The sequence below is a fragment of the Bubalus bubalis genome, chromosome 4 (genome assembly GCF_019923935.1).
Source record: "Bubalus bubalis isolate 160015118507 breed Murrah chromosome 4, NDDB_SH_1, whole genome shotgun sequence".
NCBI classification, from domain to species: domain Eukaryota; kingdom Metazoa; phylum Chordata; class Mammalia; order Artiodactyla; family Bovidae; genus Bubalus; species Bubalus bubalis.
Window position 1 is genome coordinate 95,374,350 of NC_059160.1, and position 21,938 is coordinate 95,396,287.

The 21,938-nt window shown below is 40.9% G+C and overlaps 2 protein-coding genes across 4 annotated transcripts in view; one reads left to right on the top strand and one right to left on the bottom strand.

Annotated features, from left to right (window-relative positions):
• FGD6 (FYVE, RhoGEF and PH domain containing 6) overlaps nucleotides 1-21,938 on the top strand; it is a 105,392-nt gene that overhangs the window by 28,500 nt on the left and 54,954 nt on the right. For 2 of the 3 annotated variants that reach the window (XM_044941813.2, XM_006064476.4), the window contains exon 3: nucleotides 15,743-15,896. In XM_044941813.2, coding sequence (XP_044797748.2) covers nucleotides 15,743-15,896 — 154 coding nt within the window. The remainder of the gene's footprint in view (nucleotides 1-15,742; nucleotides 15,897-21,938) is intronic. The other variant, XM_006064477.4, reaches the window with a different exon arrangement.
• Nucleotides 456-764, bottom strand: LOC102400788 (cytochrome c oxidase subunit 7C, mitochondrial-like). The gene has a single exon (XM_044941814.1). It carries the CDS (start codon nucleotides 762-764, stop codon nucleotides 573-575), a length of 192 nt encoding a protein of 63 aa, XP_044797749.1. The 3' UTR covers nucleotides 456-572.

Here is a 21,938-nt window from a genome sequence, read left to right on the forward strand (position 1 = left end):
ATATGTATATATGTACAATATATGTGTATGTGCATATGTGTGTGTGTGCATGTCTAAATATGAAGTGTCCTCATATATTCATCCCAACCTCATTATTTCTAGTGGCCTCTATTTGGTGTGATACTAATGAATTACATGTTACATAATGAGGAGTTAAAGGGAAGAAATGATGTTGGGTCAACATCTCTTCATTTAAACATTATTTTTCAACAAGATAAATACCATCTATGCTGCAATAAGAAAACTGGATTGGAAACCTGCTGTATTTAATTTGGAAGCAATTCTAAGCTCAGTAGAATTCTTTCCTATTTGTGTTAACAAAAAGATTTCTATTATCTATATTTCTTGAAATGCATTTTAAAGAATCATTCATTCCTCAAATCCCTTAAGAAAGCAAAACTGCTGGTAGTTAAATGTTTGGTACTTATTTTAGCTAGTACTTGTTTCAGAAGACATTTTTTTTTATGCTATAAGTTTATTTACAAACATATCTAGGATGCTGAGTTCAAGGGATTGATCCTTTTAAGAGACTGCACCTCTTAATATGCTCCTCTTCCTATCTGTCTCATGGATTACTTTTTAAGCAGTTGGTGTCTTACTATAAAAAAGGGTGCAGCTAATCCAGACCCAAAGAACAAAGTCATCATAGCTAGTAGTCTCCACTTCTTTTCCACTGAAAATGGTATATTCTTCCCTGGACCCTCCTCATAGTGGCTCCGACGAACCACTGAGGTTGTGAACCTCCGAATGATCTGTCCCAACATAGCGCTGTTGGACGCTGTACAAAAGATCCAGAGACTGGAGGCGGAAGAAATGGCGGCTGCAAACCTACCGCTCCTTGCCTCACGACCTTGCTCCTCTAACTCAGAAGACATTTTTATAACAGTTTATTCCACTGTAACTCAGAACAGCTCAGACTTGAACCAGATGCCTTCCAGCTAAGTTTGAGGGGCAAACATGTGTAATTGTGTCTGACTCTTTGCGATCCCATGGACTGTAGCCCTCCAGGCTCCCCTGTCCATGGTTTTCTCCAGGCAGGAATACTGGAGTGGGTAGCCATCGTCTTCTCCAGAGGATCTTCCTGATACAGAGATTGAACCTGTGTCTCCTGCATGTCTTGCATTGCAGGTGTATTCTTTACCCACAGAGCCACCTGGGAAGCCCCAAGCTGGAGGGACAGGGGAGTCTGTTGGATTGTGATTGACTTTGGACTTCTCCTTTGTCCTTAAGATTGGACCAGGAGCTCTGGAGGGCATGATCTTACAGGCCAGGAGTTTTCCCACAACCCAGACAGAGCCCTCTGGGAGATGCCTAATAATATGGTGCTGTTTACTGTGGTCTCCTTAACAGTTGTGTGGTTACTCTGTGGCCCCTATAGACTGTTGAACAATCCCTTTACAATCTCTCTTTCTCTTTTTTAAAGCTATCAACTGACTGGCCAGAGGGTCTCTCCTCCTACCTATTGTCTAGAGACTCATGCCAGTGGTTTTCCTAAATAAGCCCCTACATACTGACTACAAGAGAAGGCATAATCTATGTATCTTTCCCATTTAAGAAGCAATTAAAGGGAAAAAATAAAGGCACTCTTGAAAATACACAGAAATCTAAACCTGGGGTGTGGGCAGAATGCCTGAAGAGTGGGTGCTTGAATTAAAACTTCAGTTTCTAAGTTTGGGATGTGTGTGTTGTCTTTGAAAAAGTAAGTAGAAATGTTTTGTTTTGTTTTTTAAAGCAGGAAAGGGTAAATAATGAAGTCTCATCTCAGACTGTAGCCCCAGAGGCAATGATTTTTATCAGTTTCTTCTGACTTCCTCAAAGAGGTCTTCTTTGACCATCCTTTTCAACTTTCCTGTGTTTGTTTTCTTCTTGATACTTCACATGTATTGTTTATTTATTTGTTTACTTGTTTGTTTTTTGTCTCTTCTTCTAAAATGTAGGGCTTCCCTGGTGGGTCAGAGGTTAAAGCGTCTACCTGCAATGTGGGAGACCTGGGTTCAATCCCTGGGTCGGGAAGATCCCCTGGAGAAAGAAATGGCAACCCCACTCCAGTATTCTTCCTGAAAAATCCCATGGGCAGAGGAGCCTGGTAGGCTGCAGTCCATGGGGTAACTAAGAGTTGGACTCGACTGCATTTTCGCTTTTCACTTTCATGCATTGGAGAAGGAAATGGCAACCCACTCCAGTGTTCTTGCCTGGAGAATCCCAAGGATGGCAGAGCCTGGTGGCCTGCCGTCTATGGGCACAGAGTTGGACACGACTGAGCGACTTCACTTTCGCTTTGCACTTTCATGCATTGGAGAAGGAAATGGCAACCCACTCCAGTGTTCTTGTCTGGAGGATCCCAAAGACCGGGGAGCCTGGTGGGCTGCAGTCTATGGGGTCGCACAGAGTCGGACACGACTAAAGCGACTTAGCAGCAGCAGCAGCCTGTCTGCATACATTTTATATGCATATATTTATATAGATAGACACATGTGCACATGTATGTGTGTGTTTTTCCTTTTTACACAGATGGATGCACACTGCTCTGTGCCTTGACTCCTTTTGAACCTTCCCGTATTCCTGGAGAGCAACCTGTATCATTGTGCATAGACCTGTTTCATTTTTAAAATAGCTGTTTAGTATATCATTGTATGAATGTGCCCAGTTTATTTAACCAGCCTCCTACTAATGGCCATTGATGGAAACTTCTTTTAAAACTGCTTGTTTTGTTGTTAAACCTTCCTGACTCTGGAATCTGCTTATGTAAAGTGCTCACATCTGGGTAGGTTATCATCTGCCTTAAGGAATTTTGAATTCCATTTTGTGTTTTAGCCAGTTTTCAGAGTTGTCCTTCCATGCGTGTGTGTGCTCAGTTACTTAGTCGTGTCTGACTCTTTGGCGCTCCATGGACTGCAGCACACCAGCCTCCTCTGTCCAAGGGATTTTCCAGGCAGGAATACTAGAGTAGGTTGCCATTTCCTCCTCTAGGGGATATTCCTACCCAGGGATCAAACCTGCTTCTCCTGATCCTGATTTGGCAGGCAGATTCTTTACCACTGAGTCACCTGGGAAGCCCTTGTCCTTCCATGACTGTATTTTAAATAGCAGCCTCAGGGTACTGATCTTGATTTTGTTTCTGTCAGAATACAATTTTAAGAATCCTAGTAATAGAAAGATGGTACTGATGAACCTATTTGCAGGGCAGCAGTGGAGATGCAGACATAGAGAACAGATTTAATGGACACAGGTATGGGGCAGGAAGGAGAAGGTGAGACGAATGGAGAGAGAAACATGGAAGCATATTCACTACCATATAAAAATAGATAGCCAATGGAAATTCGCTGTATGACTCGGGGAACTCAAACTGGGACTCTGTAACAACCTAAATCTTCATGACACAGATAATAATGATGGTGTGATCACTCACCTAGAGCCAGACATCCTGGAATGTGAAGTCAAGCGGGCCTTAGGAAGCATCACTACGAACAAAGCTAGTGGAGGTGATGGAATTCCAGTGGAGCTATTTCAAATCCTAAAAGATGATGCTGTGAAAGTGTTGCACTCAATATGTCAGCAAATTTGGAAAACTCAGCCGTGGCCACAGGACTGGAAAAGGTCAGTTTTCATTCCAATCATAAAGAAAGGCAATGCCAAAGAATGTTCAAACTACCGCACAATTGCACTCATCTCACACGCTAGTAAAGTAATGCTTAAAATTCTCCAAGCCGGGCTTCAGCAATACATGAACCGTGAATTTCCAGATGTTCAAGCTGGTTTTAGAAAAGGCAGAGGAACCAGAGACCAAATTGCCAACATCCGCTGGATCTTCGAAAAAGCAAGAGAGTTCCGAAGAAACATCTATTTCTGCTTTATTGACTATACCAAAACCTTTGACTGTGTGGATCACAATAAACTGTGGAAAATTCTGAAAGAGATAGGAATACCAGACCATCTGACCTGCCTCTTGAGAAACCTGTATGCATGTCAGGAAGCAACAGTTAGAACTGGACATGGAACAGCAGACTGGTTCCAAATAGGAAAAGGAGTACGTCAAGGCTGTATATTGTCACCCTGCTTATTTAACTTCTATGCAGAGTACATCATGAGAAACGCTGGGCTGAAAGAAGCACAAGCTGGAATCAAGATTGCCAGGGAAATATCAATAACCTCAGATATGCAGATGACACCACCCTTATGGCAGAAAGTGAAGAAGAACTAAAGAGCTTCTTAATGAAAGTGAAAGAGGAGAGTGAAAAAGTTGGCTTCAAACTCAACATTCAGAAAACTAAGATCATGGCATCCAGTCCCATCACTTTATGGTAAATAGATGGGGAAACAGTGGCTGACTTTATTTTGGGGGGCTCCAAAATCACTGCAGATGGTGATTGCAGCCATGAAATTTAAAGACACTTCCTCCTTGGAAGGAAAGTTATGACCAACCTAGACAGCATATTTAAAAGCAGAAACATTACTTTGTCAACAAAGATCCATCTAGTCAAGGCTATGGTTTTTCCTATAGTCATGTATGGATGTGAAAGTTGGACTATAAAGAAAGCTGAGCACTGAAGAATTGATGATTTTGAACTGTGGTGTTGGAGAAGACTATTGAGAGTCCCTTGGACTGCAAAAAGATCCAACCAGTCCATCCTAAAGGAGATCAGTCCTGGGTGTTCATTGGAAGGACTGATGTTGAAGTTGAAATTCCAATACTTTGGCCACCTGATAAAGAGAGCTGACTCATTAAAAGAGCCTGATGCTGGGAAAGATTAAAGGCGGGAGAAGGGGATGATAGAGGATGAGATGGTTGGATGGCATCACCGACTCAATGGACATGGGTTTGGGTGGACTCAGGAGTTGGTGATGGACAGGGAGGCCTGGCGTGCTGCGGTTCATGAGGTCGCAAAAAGGCAGACACGACTGAGCTGCTGAACTGAACTGAACTGAACAACCTTGATAGAGGGGTGGGAAAGGGTGGCAGGGACGTTCTAAAGGAAAGGGACATGTGTACACCTATGGCTTATTCAAGTTGATGTAAGACAGAAATGAAACCAATATTTTAAAGCAGTTATCCTTCAATTAAAAATAAATGAGCAAAAGAGAATCCTAGTAATAAATGTGTTTCTGGGGAAAGGGATGATGGTGGAATTTATGACTGTAGAAGTTGCCCCTGGAAAATGAAGCAGACCAGATTTTCAGAGTTCATTATGCAAAGTTAGTTTTTTGTTGTTTTTATTTGTTGTTGTTTTCTGAAGCCATTTTTAAAATAATCTAGTTTACATTTCAGCGAACGCTGGATATTTTTCTGTGGTTTGCCTTTCTAAAGCTAGAGATCCTCAGCTTGCTAGTTTTAAAGGCTTGGATATTAATACCTCTAAAACTCATTGACAATGAGTAAAAACACTAATTTTGTACATTTTATGCTGCAAGTTTTTTTTTTAACTTATTTTTGGTTAACAAACACCTCCTGTGCTATCCCTTATTTTAGTGATTTTATTATTTATATTTTGTGGTTATTAATCAAAACATTTAACTCCAAAAAGTTAACATACTATATACATGTATTCAATTATATATATACATACACACATATATATAGTTGTTGTTTGGTTGCTTAGTCATGTCCGACTCTTTGTGACCCCATGGACTGCATGCAGCATGTCAGGCTTCCCTGTCCTTTAGCATCTCCCAGAGCTTTTTCAAACTCATGGCCATTGAGTCAGTGATGCCGTCTAACCATCTCGTCCTCTGTCGTCCCCGTCTCCTCCTGCCTTCAGTCTTTCCCAGCATCAGTGTCTTTTCTAATGAGTTGGCTCTTTGCCTCAGGTGGCCAAAATATTGGAGTTTCAGCATCAGTCCTTGCAATGAATATTCAGGATTAATTGCCTTTAGGGTGGACAGCCTTAATCTCCTTGCAGTCCAGTGGTCTCTCAAGAGTCTTCTCCAGCACCACAGTTTGAAAGCATCAATTCTTCCATGCTCAAGCTTCTTTATGGTCCAGCTCTCACATCCATACATGACTACTGGAAAAACCATAGCTTTGACTATACAGACCTTTGTCTGCAAAGTGATGTCTCTGCTGCTTTTTAATATGCTGTCTAGGTTAGTCATAGCTTTTCATCCAAGGAGCAAGCATCTTTTAATTTCTTGACTGCAGTCACCGCCTGTGGTGATCTTGGGGCCCAAGAAAATCTCTCAGTGTTTCCCCATCTATGTGCCATGAAGTGATGAGACTGGATGCCATGATCTTCGTTTTTTGAATGTTGAATTTTAAGCCAACTTTTTCACTCTCCTCTTTCACTTTCATCAAGAGGCTCTTTAGTTCTTCTTCACTTTCTGCCATAAGGGTGGTGACATCTGCATATCTGAGGTTATTGATGTTTCTCCCGGCAATCTTGATTCCAGCTTGTGCTTCTTCCAGCCCAGCGTTTCTCATGATGTACTCTGCATAGAAGTTAAATAAGCAGGGTGACAATATACAGCCTTGACGTACTCCTTTTCCTATTTGGAACCAGTCTGTTGTTCCATGTCCAGTTCTAACTGTTGCTTCCTGACCTGCATACAGATTTTCAGAAGACAGGTAAAGTGGTCTCATATTCCCATCTCTTGAAGAATTTTCCACAGTTTATTGTGATCCACACAGTCAAAGGCTTTAGTATAGCCAATGAAGCAGAAGTAGATGTTTTTCTGGAATTCTCTTGCTTTTTCGAAGATCCAACGGATGTTTTCAATTTGATCTCTGGTTCCTCTGCCTTTTCTAAATCCAATTTAAACATGTGGGAATTCTCAGTTTATGTACTGTTTAAGCCTGGCTTGGAGAATTTTGAGCATTACTTTACTAGCATGTGAGATGAGTGCAATTGTGTGATAGTTTGAGCATTCTTGGGGCTTCCCTGGTGGCTCAGATGGTAAAGCGTCTGCCTATAGTGCGGGAGATCCAGGTTTGATCCCTGGGTCAGGAAGATCCTCAGGAGAAGGAAATGGCAACCCACTCCAATATTCTTGCCTGGAAAATCCCATGGATGAAGGAGCCTGGTAGGCTACAGTCCATGAGGTCTCAGAGAGTCAGAGACGACTGAGCGACTTCACTTGAGCATTCTTTGGCATTGCCTTTCTTTGGGATTAGAATGAAAACTGACATTTTCCAGTCTTGTGGCCACTGCTGAGTTTTCCAAATATGCTGGCGTATTGAGTGCAGCACTTTCACAGCATCATCTTTTAGGATTTGAAATAGCTCAACTAGAATTCCATCACCTCCACTAGCTTTGTTTGTAGTGATGCTTCCTAAGGCCCACTTGACTTCGCACTCCAGGATGTCTTACTCTAGGTGAGTGATCACACCATCGTGGTTATTTGTGTCATTAGGTCTTTTTTGTATATTTCTTCTGTGTGTTCTTGCCACCTCTTCTTAATCTCTTCTGCTTCTGTTAGGTCCATACCATTTCTGTCCTTTATTTTGCCCATTTTTGCATGAAATGTTCTCTTGGTATCTCTGATTTTCATGAAGAGATCTCTAGTCTTTCCCATAGGAAGGCTTTCTTATCTCTCCTTGCTATTCTTTGGAACTCTACATTCAGATGCGTATATCTTTCCTTTTCTCCTTTGGCTTTCACTTTTCTTCTTTTCTCAGCTTAATAGGCCTCCTCAGACAACCATTTTCCCTTTTGCTTTTCTTTCTTTATATACGTGTGTGTGTGTGTGTGTGTGTGTGTGTGTGTATGTATATATAATTTTTTTTTCTGAAACCAGTAATAAAAGTCTCAGCCTTACTTATGGAGACATCAGTGTTTATTTTTAGTCAAAACAGTTAGCAATGAAGATCTATCAGATGATCTGATTTACCTCTGAGCCCAGAGGGTTTACACTTGTGGAACTTGAGCTTTGTTGAAGTCAGATAAATTTGCTTCAAACTCTTTGTTATCTCTTGGCTTTTATGTTATGTCACTCTGGCTCTGCACAGACAGAAAATAATCATGCAAGATCCTGTGTTTGGAAAACCTGAAATCATGACGTGATTATATGAGTCTTGCTTTATTAGAGGATGAAAATGTTATGTAGGGCAAATTCCCGAGTTGTTCCGTATTTCCTAAAAGAAATAGAAATCTTTCTTATTTTAGGGGTAGTTCCTGGGAAAGTCATGTGCGTAGTGGGTAGAGAAAATTCCATACATACTGCATAATTGAGAAGAGGACCTGAAAATAAGAAAGTGAATGGTGTTTAAAATTTGTTGTTGTTGATTTAATGCCTAGTTTTCAACTTGACAGTGGAATCTGCAATTCTATAAAGGAACTGAAGTGAAAGAGTAGAAAGTTTCCTGGGGAAACTAAATAGAAACAATTTTCCAGTGAAATTGTAAACCTGTCTTATATACTTTACATTATATAATATATGACTTGTTTTAAAATTTTTTTTTCCTGATTTTTCCTTGTTATGTTCATCCTTCAAGTTTTCCTTGGTCGTTTTCCCCACTTACTCTGTGATAAATATGAAAGTAGCTAAAGGAAGCACATAATCACCAAGTCATAATGAGACAGCATTTGCAAAAGAATTTTGACATCTTGAAGACTAGCAGGTGTTCTGTTCAGTTTGGTCCAGGAGTAGAAAGAAGAGATGAAAGATGACAGAAATTTGGATTTACAAGTTGTCACTTGAAAATGAGAGAGAAACTTTGAAGGTGAGAATATTAGAGTGGATTTCTTTTTTTCACACTTGGAGAAATTACAGGGAATGTTCTTTGTTTTGCTGTTGTTTAGTTGCTCAGTCGTGTCCGACTCTTTGCCACCCCATAGACCGTAGCCCAGCAGGCTCCTCTGTCCGTGGGATTCTCCAGGCAATAATACTGGAGTGGGTTGCTGCCAACCCAGGGATTGAACCTGTGTCTCCTGCGTTGCAGGAAGATTTTCTTTGTTCAAGGGGCTCCAAATAAGATCACAGGCAAGAGAGGTAAAAGATAATTGGATTTGCCAAAACTGCTTTCAGTGCTTTGAAAACGTGTTCTGTTGATTCTGCTCCTCTTTTCATTTCTGTGTCATCCTTGGCTTTCTCCCCTCCGCTTGCTAGACTCTAATTTAATAGAGGTTCACAAGGATGTTTCGTTGCTGAACCCTGGCAACTTTTATGCCTAGCTTGGTTCCATGCAGGTTTCATGTTTCTAAAAACTCTTTGAGGAAATAGATAAAATAGAAAAAAATTTTTTAAAGAATTACTTTTTAAAAAGAGAGATCATCCTTGATGTGATAAAAAGAGAAGTTTGATGTACTTCCAGTATAAAATGTACTGTTTATATATAGAAAATAACAACAAATAAGTCAATTTTTTTTTTTTAAGTGATGACAGTAAATAATCACCACTCCACATGCAAGGATCCTTGGCATGTGAGACTGAAGGAACAGTTACCTAAATCAGTAGTAATTTACTTCTGGCTCTCCTTGTCTCTGTTTTTATCCCAGTGTACTTTTGGAAAGGATGGCCTGCAAAAGGAGAGCCCAATTGTGACTCTGTTTTTGTTGTTTTTGCAGCTTACTGTCCTTTTATTTCAGTTTTCAAATTATGTAATAACTAGGCAGGAAAGTGTGGAGGAAACACTATGTCTTGTGCCTTTAACCCTGAAAGCAGACTGTGTTAGGATGTTACCTTTCTGAGAGTGGGAAGGGAGTGTAAGGAATGGAGGAGCCTGAACTCAGTGACTAGTAGCATAGGTAAGAAATCCATGTTTCATTATCAGGAATCTAAAATTATTAGATAGGTTTTAAAGCTGTTCACGGTTACATGGGAAAATTGAGTAATCAACAGTTTTTCTCTGTTTAGTCATGTAGAGATGAGCATGTATGTGGGTTCTAGGTGGCATGTTTCCTGATTTTGCTGCTGACTCCATTATCTTTCTTTTAAAATCAGATCCTCTGTTGGTGTATTTCTGTTTCAATTGACGTGCCTCCCTCATTCTGCTGGTGACTGTTCATGAAACTTTGAAGGAAGACTTGAGTTTTTTGCCCCCTCTTGACCCTAGCTCTGGTGACGTTTTTTCCTTGTATGTCCAGCCCTTCCTCTCAATTTCTGATGTAGCCACCCTGGCTCAGGCTGCCTGCTCTATGGATATTATCTCCTAGGTCTTCTTCCCTTTCTGTCACTCTGCCTATCTCCATTTCAGTTCATTGGTTTGAGGTTACAAAATTAATGCTCCTAAAACCCTATTTTGGTCTACAAAGGTTCCTCCCTCTTAAGCTTCAGAAACCATAATTGATCTGTACTGTTTACCATCCAGGTGTGTGGGGAGCTGCTTTAGCTTCAACTTAAGCTCAGAAATCATCAAGGTGACCTTAGTGATGCTAATAAACAAGGATATCCTTTCCTCTGCTTGGAGGGGGTGGGATATGGGGAAAAAGGGGTAGGTACTGTGCTTACAAAACTTGATTGACGGAAGAGGTGCCATTCTCTTCTCTGTTGGCACAAATAAGAAAGATGTATAGGGACTTCCCAGGTAGTCCAGTGGTTAAGACTTCACCTTGCAGTACAAGGGGTGCAGGTTCGATCCCTGGTCAGGAAACTCAGATCCTACATGCCTCTCATCCAGGAAATATAAAACATAAAACAGGAGCAATATTGTAATAAACCCGCTAAGCTCAGTTCAGTTCTATCGCTCAGTCGTGTCCGACTCTTTGGGACCCCATGAATTGCAGCATGCCAGGCCTCCCTGTCCGTCACCAACTCCCGGAGTTCACCCAGACTCATGTCTATCGAGTCAGTGATGCCATCCAGCCATCTCATCCTCTGTCGTCCCCTTCTCCTCCTGCCCCCAATCCCTCCCAGCATCAGAGTCTTTTCCAATGAGTCAACTCTTCACATGAGGTAGCCAAAGTACTAGAGTTTCAGCTTTAGCATCATTCCTTCCAAAGAAATCCCAGGCCCGATCTCCTTCAGAATGGACTGGTTGGATCTCCTTGCAGTCCAAGGGACTCTCAAGAGTCTTCTCCAACACCACTGTTCAAAATCATCAATTCTTCGGCGCTCAGCCTTCTTCACAGTCCAACTCTCACATCCATACATGACTACAGGAAAAACCATAGCCTTGACTAGACAAACCTTTGTTGGCAAAGTAATGTCTCTGCTTTTGAATATACTGTCTAGGTTGGTCATAACTTTCCTTCCAAGGAGTAAGCGTCTTTTAATTTCATGGCTGCAGTCACCATCTGTAGTGATTTTGGAGCCCAAAAAAATAAAGTCTGACACTGTTTCCACTGTTTCCCAATCTATTTCCCATGAAGTGATGGGACCGGATGCCATGATCTTCGTTTTCTGAATGTTGAGCTTTAAGCCAACTTTTTCACTCTCCACTTTCACTTTCATCAAGAGGCTTTTGAGTTCCTCTTCACTTTCTGCCATAAGGGTGGTGTCATCTGCATATCTGAGGTTATTGATATTTCTCCTGGCAATCTGGATTCCAGCTTGTGTTTCTTCCAGTCCAGCGTTTCGCATGATGTACTCTGCATAGAAGTTAAATAAGCAGGGTGACAATATACAAAAGGAGCCCTTGACATACTCCTTTTCCTATTTGGAACCAGTCTGTTGTTCCATGTCCAGTTCTAACTGTTGCTTCCTGACCTGCATACAAATTTCTCAAGAGGCAGATCAGGTGGTCTGGTATTCCCATCTCTTTCAGAATTTTCCACAGTTTATTGTGATCCACACAGTCAAAGGCTTTGGCATAGTCAGTAAAAAAGAATGTGATAGTGACATGCATCTTGGAGATATATTGCGGAGATCTTTGAGGTCTACTGGAAGATCTCAGTCTCCTTGTTGCAGGTCTATAAGATACGTGTAAACTCTTCATGCTTCTTGACAGCTTGGCACCTGTCATTTTCTCCAAGCTTGTTTTCCACTAACTACTCACAAGAGATTCCTTTGGTAGGCAAAATGGTTTTTTTGTTTTGTGAATACCAGCATTCTTCTGTACCATTGATGATGATGCCCAGATGTCCGTTTTCCTTTAAAAACCATCGTTTTTCCAGTATTCTCCCTGCCCCGGGCCTTTATCTGGCATCACCAGTACCACATACATTATCTGAACTTCTGAAATTTAACACCCATTGGTTTCTAATATCCTTTTTGTTCATTCAATAAAAATATATTGAGTGCATATTACATATCAAGTAATGTGATGGCAGTTCAACTGAAAAAGACAATTTCCTTGTCCTTAAGAGTTTACATTTTAATGAGAGAAAAAAAATGTACCACCAAGTAAGAGCATGTAGGATTGAGAAGAGCCAGATAATCTAATTTGGAGTAGGTAGAGGATGGCCAGGGAAGGTTTTCTCTAGGTTAGCAATTTTCAGAACTAAAATCTCCTGAAGTTGTATGGAGGTATATTTTGATCCTTGTTTTTAATATTTAAAGCTTTTTATTCCTTTGATCCTTATTTAAATATTTTATTTATTTACTTACTTACTTTTTGTCCCCTTGTTCTTAAATGTTAACTTTTGTGAACTTTTGTGTCCGTGAATGGATGTGGCAACCAACTGGTTGCTGTCTTCTTCAAAATAGCTCTCCAAATGTTAATCCAGGAAACACCTCTCGGTGTTCCCTAGACAAAATAAACCTAATTTCCTCATAGGTACTACAGCTGTATTACTATTTGGAATTTTTATACTGCTGAATCTTAAAGAACTCATGGATAGGCTGATCTGAAAAATCAAATTACTCGGGTTTTGTTAAAACCAGCTTCTGATTCATTGGGGTGGGGCGGGACTGCGGTTTTATTTTTCTAAAAGGCTTCCTGGTGATGCTGAAGTTGCTCATAGACTGAATATGTTTTGAGTAGCAGAGTTTCAGAGGATGTGAGGAAATTAAGAACTAAGATAAAAAGCAAGTTGAAGGTATATTTCCTTCTGCATATATGGATGAATCCAGCAGTTTGTATATCCTAACTCTCATTTACTTTCTCTCATCTCAATCACCTAATTACGCAGCTGGGTTGGGCTCCTATCCCTGCACCAAGAAACAAGTGAATATTGCCAGTGATTTGACTGCTCTGCTGTCCACCCCAGCCACCACCCCAGGGGTGAATCTTTGGGTCATGGGGAGCTGTGATAAGATATGCACCCACTTAATTGAGGCTGTGATATTATTCCCCAAGGCCCTCTGCCCCTGAGTAATAGGAAACTGTAACTTTGGCAGGAGGAAGTGTTCCTTTGGCGTTCTGCCTCCATCCAACTGGTGTGTATAACAGTTGGGCTTCAGGAATGGCTTCTGAGGCAAGTCTGTATCCTACAGTGTGTAATCAGGAACTGGCACAAAATTTAACTTTTAAGATTCCCGTTAGAAAACCTCATGATTTGTTAGGAATCTTGGCAGTTGAGTGACCTACCCATGACCTGAAAAAGAAACCTGCCGCAGGGAATGGAACTGTCGCCTTATTCTGCCTGAGTATTTTCCCTGATGATTTTCTATGGATCTTTTCCTGACTCTTCTATTCTGCAAATATTCTTACAGCCTACAAACAGGAAAGCCGTTATTACAGTCCTTTTCTTCCTGAGTCTTTACAACTTAAAGCTAGGATTATTTCTGTTGCCTTCCTTGGGAGCTTTCCTATGGAATTCCCCTCGCAGATTGGATTGCCACAGTGTCTTTTAGATTCAAGAATTCTCAGTACAGAGTGAGAAATGTTGTTGATATCAGGCTGGTGAGGAGGAGTTGATAAATGGCCTTGTACAATAGGGTTTTCAAACTCCAGCCTGTATCCCTTAGGGGCCCTGCATCTCTATAGAGTTTCTGATTCAGCATGTCTGGAGCCAGCTGGAGATTTTGTGCCCATCCTCAGATGTGGTTACATGAAAGGCAGCAGTGATGACCAGAGAGGTGGGCACATGTTCACAGTAGCACATGGATTGTGCGTTATGGTCGCCATCAGTACATCCCAATACTTAGAGATTTGTTAGTTGCTCTTTTAAAAAAAACAAATCTCTGAGACCTAAGGAAGCAACACCTCTTCTAATGTTGAAACATTAACGTGATCAGTAACCCAGGCCACCTCTTCTTCTTGCTTTGTGTTTGTAGAGACCTGATTATATTAATATACTATAATAGTATATTATATTAATATACTATAATATAATATCAGGGGTATATTAAAGCATAGAATAGGCGCATCTGGGAAACTCGCTCCTTACCCACCTTCCTGTCACAGAAATACATGTTAGGTTTGGTCTGTTTTTTTGTTTTTAAGATTTATCCAGTTGTATTTATTTGTTTTTTGGCTGCACCGGGCCCGTGTTGCTGCGGACTTTCTCTAGTTGCGGAGAACAGGAGCTGCTCCAGTCGCGGTGCACCGGCTCCTCGCTGAGGTGGCTTTTCTTACTGTGGAGCACAGGCTCCAGGTTGTGTGGGCTTCGGTAGTCGTGGCTCACGGGCTTAGTTGCCCCTTGGCATGTGGAATCTTCCCAGACCAGGGATGGAACCCGTGTCCCCTGCATTAGCAGGTGGATTCCTAACCACTGGACCAGCAGGAAAGCCCCATTAGGTGTTGTTTTTGTTTTTTTATGCAATTTTTAAAGATCACTTTCCGTTTACATTTATTACAAAATATTGGCCATATTCCCCATGTTGAGGAATACATTTGAGTCTGTCTTACACCCGATGTATTATACCTTCCCCCTGCCACTAGTAACCACTAGTTTGTTTTCTGTATCTGTAAGTCTGCCTTTTTTATGTTATTCACTGGTTTGTTGTAAAAAAAAAAAAAAAAAAAAACACATGTATTTCAAGATGATCCATTTTAAATCCAAGATGAATTTGGGTTTTTAACAACTGAGATGGGGAAAGGGAAGGGAGAGTTTGGTTGATCTGACTCTTTCCATCCCTTCAGATCCCTTAGATGTGCTTTGCTTACCTCACACAATTTGTGTGTGTGTATTAGTCACTCAGTCGTGTCTGACTCTTGCAACTCCATGGACTGTAGCCCACCAGGCTTCTCTATCCATGGAATTCTCTAGGCAAGAATCCTGGAGTGGGTTGCCATTCCCTTCTCCAGGGGATCTTCCCAACCTAGGGATTGAACCTGAATCTCCTGCATTGCAGTCAGACTCTACTGTCTGATTCACCAGGGAAGCCCATATATATATATACACACACACACATACATATGTGTGTGTGTATATATATATATATAATTTATTTATTTGTTTTTGACTGTGCTTGGTCTTCATTGCTGTGTCAGCTTTTCTCTAGTTGTGGCGAGCAGGGGCTACTCTATAATTGCGATGCTCGGGCTTCCCTCGTAGCTCATTTGGTAAAGAATCTGCCTGCAATGCAGGAGACCCAGGTTCGATTCCTGGGTCGGTAAGATCCCCTGGAGAAGGAAATGGCAATCCACTCCAGTATTCTTGCCTGGAGAATCCCATGGACAGAGGAGCCTGGCAGGCTACAGTCCCTGGGGTTGCAAGAGTTGGAGACGACTGAGCGACTAAACCCCCCCCGTGGGCTCCTCATTGTGGTGGCTTCTCTGTGGAGCACAGGCTCTAGGGCATGAAGGCTTCAGTGGCTGTGGCACGTGGGCTCACTAGTTGTGGCTCCTGGGCTCTAGAGCACAGGGTCAATAGCTGTGGCTCACGGGCTTAGTTGCTCCGTGACACGTGAGATAGGGATCAAACCTGTGTCTTCTGCATTGGCAGGCAGATTCTTTACTGTTGAGTCACTAGGGAAGCCCTCACAGTTTGTTTTTGGTAAGATTTCTTGTTCTTAAGGATGTCTAATGCGATATTCTCTATTAAAGCAGTTCTGGAGCATCCCAGGAGGGACACAGTGATCTGGACCTTGGTCTTGGTGACCTTCCTTCCGATGAAGAGGAAGTCATCAACAGTTCAGATGAAGATGATGTCAGCTCTGCTTCTAGTAAAGGGGAGGCTGATCTGCTGGATGATAAACAGGTATGTTGTTGGTATTTAAAAGTTTCTACTTTTGTGTTTTTTGACCTCTCAGGACACTCAGAAGTAATATTTATTATCATGATAGGCATAAAATCCTTCCTTAGTTTTCAAAACCTTATAAAACATCTTTCTAGTTATTTAATTCTTGCTATATGTCCCTGAGATGTTTTCATATTTCAAAGAACATATCATTTAGAGATTATTTAGTAATTTTCGAGAAACTGTTTTTGGTAACGTCCTTTGATTTTCTTTTGATAATAAAAACCCTTCTTAAGATTGCTTCCTGTACTGCTGGTGATTCTACTTGAAAGAAAGGAATTAGATGCATTTCGTACTCAATCAGATCTTTTTAGGGATAGAATAAAGATCACTGTCAGTAGTACCTCCAGATGTGCTTTGAAATGATCCACTATGTGTCTATTTTCTGTATACATGAAACAGGATTGTCCATGTACTGGTAATTATTTAAGATGTATCACAGATACATGGGAGTTCATGACACTATTTCTCTAGTTTGAGATGTGTATGTTTCATTTTAAATCATAATTCTTTGAATAAAGAAATAGTTGCAATGGAAAAAAAAGTGTTATCAGTAATATCCCCAGAATGTGTTGAAATGTTACAGGAAGATGGAATTTGAAAGGATTCACATAGCAAACTTATCAAGCCCTAGAGAAAATCCATGTCACTTAACTCCTGTGTCATAATTTATCAGACCATTGTGCTTCCTCTTGACTACAGTTTTGCTTTGTTTAAATTAACTTTCAGCCTTAAGTGATTGGCACATGTTTTGTAATTGTCTAGATTTAAATTCCAGTGCCACCACCTATGATCTCAATAGCCTTGGGCAAATTATTTAACCTCTTTGAGCTAAAGAACTCAGTGTTATGAAGAAAAATATAGTACTTATTTCATAGAATTGTGTCAACTAAATTAGTTGATATATGTAAAGTCTTGGAATACTGTCCAGTACGTGAAAAGAATGCAATGACTCTGATATTTATTATTCACAAGACTTCATTTCTGTGCTATAAAGTATTGGATCATGGAGTTGGGTGGAACCACTAGTTTCTTTTGGGGGTGATAAAAATGTTCTAAACTTAGCTTGTGGTGATGGTTGCAAATCCTGAATATTTAAAAAAGCCACTTAGTTATATATTTTAAAAAGACAAAAATATATTTATGAAATGTGAATTATATCTCAGAAAAGTTGTTAAAGAAAGATTAAAATCCTGATAAAGGGAAAATAATTGTGCTAAGAGAAAGGTTAGTACAGAGGAGGAGGGCATGGCAGCCCACTCCAGGATTCTTGCCTGGAGAATCCCATGGACAGAGGAGCCTGGTGGGCTACAGCCCATGGGGTCACACAGAGTCAGACACGACTGAGCGACTGAGCATAGCACATGCGTATCATATAGTCCGTATATATCAGCCAAGGGTGGACCACAAATGTGGCTGTAGCCAGCCAGTAACTCAAGGAGAAAAGGTGATAGTTTCCAAAAGAAGTCTTTGGAGTAGAAGCATAGGAGTAGACCTTCTTTTATAACTTCTTTGATTTTAAATGTCTCAGTTTATTCAGCGGGACAGTAATGTTCTGAGTCTCAAGCAAGCTAGTAGTTGCCAAAACACTTTGTAAATCTTTGTGACTCAAAGAAATTTATGCACATTAAACACGTGTGATGTACGTCTGTGCTTGTGTTTGTAGTAGATTGTATTAGTTTTGTAGGCAAGTTGTTACAGAGTACCAAACACTGAGTGTCTTGAAAACAGAAATTAACAATTAATAATTAACTGATTATTTAACAGTTCTGGAGGTCAGAATTCCAAAATCAAGGTGTTGGCAAGGCCAAACTCTCTCTGAAACCTCTAAGGAAGAATCTTGACTTACTCTTCCTGTGGTTTGCCGGCCATCCTTAGGGTTCCTTGGCTTATAGCTCCAGCACTTCAGTCCTGCCCCCGTCATCACATGGTATGCTCGCTGTGTGTGTGTGTGCCTGTGTCTCCTCTTCTTAGAAGGAAACAAATCTTACTAGATTGGGAGCATACCATAGTCCAAAATGACCTCATTTTTAACTTACTACATCTGAAACAAGCCTATTTCCAAATCAGGTCGCATTCTGAGGTCCTGGGAGTTAAGACTTGAACATTCATTTTGGAGGGACTTATTTCAAACTATAGCAAATACCCCATTCCATGGACATATAATGGACACATCACAAATACGTGTCTAGATGCCAATAACATTCCCTCACCAAAGTGCCAGACTCAGTAGAAGCAGAGAAGAGAGAATGTGTGCCACTGCGCCCTTATCTTTAACTTGTAAAGGAACAACAAACTGATGTTCAAAAAGTTATTCCTGGAAAGAGAAAAGTGCCACCATAAAAGCAAGAAAACTGCCCTTACCACATCTGTGTGTCTGTGCCTGTCTCTGTGCAGGTTATTACACTTAATCTTCAAAATCGTCCGGGGATATAGATTTGACAACTGTCCTCTTTTTCTCTTCTTCACATGAAGAAAGGGACTTTTTATAAACAGGTTAAATAACTTGCCTTGGAACCTCCGGAACTGAGGTTTGTAGCCAAAATCTGTCACTACTAATAACTTGGTTTGAGCCACAGAATCTGAATGATGTTGATGGAACGTGTTTGGGATGGAGGGAGTAGCCATGCAAATTTTTTCGTTTCCAATTTTTTAGTTTTATATTTTTTGGTCTTTATTTTCAGTACTTAATAAATGATTGTTTAAAAATGAGATATGTTATTCATTCTGCTTCATTATGGTTAGAATATTCGCCACTATTCACCCCTCCTAAATATTGACTTCTCTGCCTCCCTCCCCCACATGTTTTTGTGTGTGTGTAACAGCTCATATGGTACATACCATGAAGAGAGAGGTGAAAACCTAAGAGGACTTTTTTTTAAGTTCATCATGGTGTCACCTCGTTTGTGGGATTATTTAATGATATGGAGATGTTTCTTGGGTGATCTGGTTGTTCAGGTTTTTTTTTTATACTTTACAGTATTGTATTGGTTTTGCCATACATCAACATGAATCCGCCACGGGTGTACACGTGTTCCCCATCCTGAACCCTGCTCCACCTCCCTCCCCATACCGTCCCTCTGGGTTATCCCAGTGCACCAGCCCCGAGCATCCTGTATCATGCATTGAACCTGGACTGGCGTTTCGTTTCACATATGATATTATACATGTTTCAATGCCATTCTCCCAAATCATCCCACCCTCACCGTCTCCCACAGAGTCCAGAAGACTGTTCTATACATCTGTGTCTCTTTTGCTGTCTCACATACAGCTTATCATTACCATCTTTCTAAATTCCATATATATTGTTTTTAGTAGAACTCAAGTGATACAGCAGAGATGTTTTACAAATTCTGTTTTAAAGTAATGGATAAATTTCACTGGATTTTACTTGTGAACAAATATGAAAAGAATAGAATATAGTTAAGAATTTACAAAGCTGGGCTGTTATCAGGAGATCAGAACATAAAATTAAATTTCAGATCAAAGGTTCTGTTTGGAATTTGTTTGAATTATTTTATGACCTTAACAAAGTAATCTCATTTGTGACTCTTGTTTCAACTTCCATGACTGTGTACTTGGGGACATGCAGTTATCTAACAGGCAGCCTCCTTTGAAATGTGATGTAGTTTAAGTGAGGACTTACATTAACAGAGAAGTTAAGACACCAAATAAGGCCTCTCTCTTGAGGTTTTACAGTGGGATGTACTTTCCCGTCATAGTTTGACTTGGGTCAGAATCATTGTTCTTGCAAGTTGGAGTTAATATAGAGCTTTTTATTTTGTTTTTTGATTATCTTTGGCTTTCTCTCTACTTTGAAAATGATTGTAATCCTCTGAATCATTTTCTAGTAGTTTCTGTCCTTCTTTAGCCCTGCCATCTTCCTAGTTTAACAGGTAAAGTAGAAAGCAGAATATACAGACTCCTAGAAGTTTAGAATTGCAGCAGCAGACCGTTAATCATCTAGTCCAACATTCTGTTCTTTTACATGATGAAATAGCTGTAATGAGCCTTTTGTTTGTTAGTTTGAATTTACATTTTCCTGTTACTCAAAAGTAGTGCTCTCTGGTCTTAGATTCTGAGCAGATGGTAGCCACCCTTGCACACTTGCTCATTCATGTGTCTTAAGTGCAGAGTGAACCAGGCACTCTGCTTGGTGCATAAGAGGGCAAGGGTGAATAAGATCACAGACTAGAGAAAGACGGGTCAGCAAATAAACACAACCCACTGGGTTAAGTCCTGTAAACTCTACCCCAGTAAGAGAATAATCTTGTCATCCAAATGACATCCCCAAGGATGGGAGGGAGAGAATAGAGAATATAAAGGCAGCCTTTGTCAAGGAGAAAACTGAGTGCCTGCCCCTTTAAAAGATGGGTTGGAATATAATGAGCAGAAATCTTCTGGGGAGGTGGAGCTGGTAAGGAGGGAAGTCGACGCAGGACAGACATGTAAGGGCAGAGCACACGTGGAGTTTCCAGGTGGTTCCAGTTTGGCTGGAGGAGAGAGTACACACCGTGGAGGAGCAGGAATGAGACTAGTGAAGATAATCAGACCCTCATGTGGAGTGGAGTGACTTATACACATGGAGAAGGAAGTTCCGTGATAGGGGCTGCTAACGTGCTTCAGCCTGAGGACAGATGTGATCATATTCGCAGTTGAGAGCCTAGCTGTCTACTGGCAATGCAGAGAATGGTTGCAGCGGGGGTAAATCTAGAGCAAGGGAGCCACTGAGATTACTTCAGTAGTGTAGACCAGAAATAAGGAGGCAGTATGAAAGGAGAGGAGAGGATTAATAAAATATTCAGAAGTACAGATCAACAGGGCTCAATGATTCAGTTGTGATCATAGAGGGTGGAGAAGAACGTAGAGTCCAGGTTTCTGGCTTTGATCAGTGGATATGTATAGTATCTGGGATGTGAGTATTTTATGTCTGTTTAAGGAGTGACTGAAGGTCATTAAATTTTTTATTCTTTGTCAATCTTTTCCTGATTATGATCGTACCACTGCCTGATTATGATCCTTCTCTCCTTCGAGATAATCAGCACATTTCACAGATGTCCTTATATATGAAAAGTCAAAGTGTTAGTCACTTAGTCCTGTTGGACTCTTCAGCTCCATGGACTGTGGCCCACCGGGTTCCTTTATCCATGGAATTCTCCAGGTGAAAATACGGGAGTGGGTTGGCATTTCCTTCTCCTGGGGATCTTCTTGACCCAGGGATCAAACCCATGTCTCTTGCATTGCAGGCAGATTTTTAACCATCTGAGCCACCAGGCAAGTCCATGTCCTTCTGTATAGTTATTTGTATGTGTGGTTTGCTCCCTTGTTCACGTCTGGAAGCCTGGAGCTATTTCTTATTTATGTTCAATCCCTTCTTCTAGTATCTACTTTCATGCCCCATTTCAGAAGTACAAAATCAGAATTTCCAAGACAGTTAGCTAGGAATCTGAAAATTAATAAGAGTTGTCTGGTGGTTTTATTTATTTATTTGTAATTAATTTATTTATTTTAATTGTAGGCTAATTACTTTACAATATTGTAGTGGTTTTTGCCATACATTGACATGGATCAGCCACGGGTGTACATGTGTTACCCATCCTGAACCCCCCTCCCCCTCTCTCCCCATCCCATCTCTCAGGGTCATCCCAGTGCACCAGCCCTGAGCACCCTGTCTCATGCATTGCCTCCTGGTTTTAATGATCAGAAGTGTTTTCAGCTGCAGAGCAATGAATTAGCTGATGGTGAAGCTGTTTTCTCCTACTAACCATGCTATCGGATGATGGATCAGTTTAGTTCAGTTGCTCAGTTTTGTCCAACTCTTTGTGACCCCATGGACTACAGCACACCAGGCTTCCCTGTCCATCACCAGTTCCCAGAGCTTGCTCAAACTCATGTCAATTGAGTCGGTGATGCCATCCAACCACCTCATCTTCTGTTGTCCCCTTCTCCTGCCTGCAGTCTTTCCCAGCAGGGTCTTTTCTAGTGAGTCAATTCTTCACATCA

Excerpts from the sequence above, each read along its gene's own strand:
- LOC102400788 (XM_044941814.1), bottom strand. The coding sequence starts at position 764 with ATGTTGGGACAGATCATTCGGAGGTTCACAACCTCAGTGGTTCGTCGG.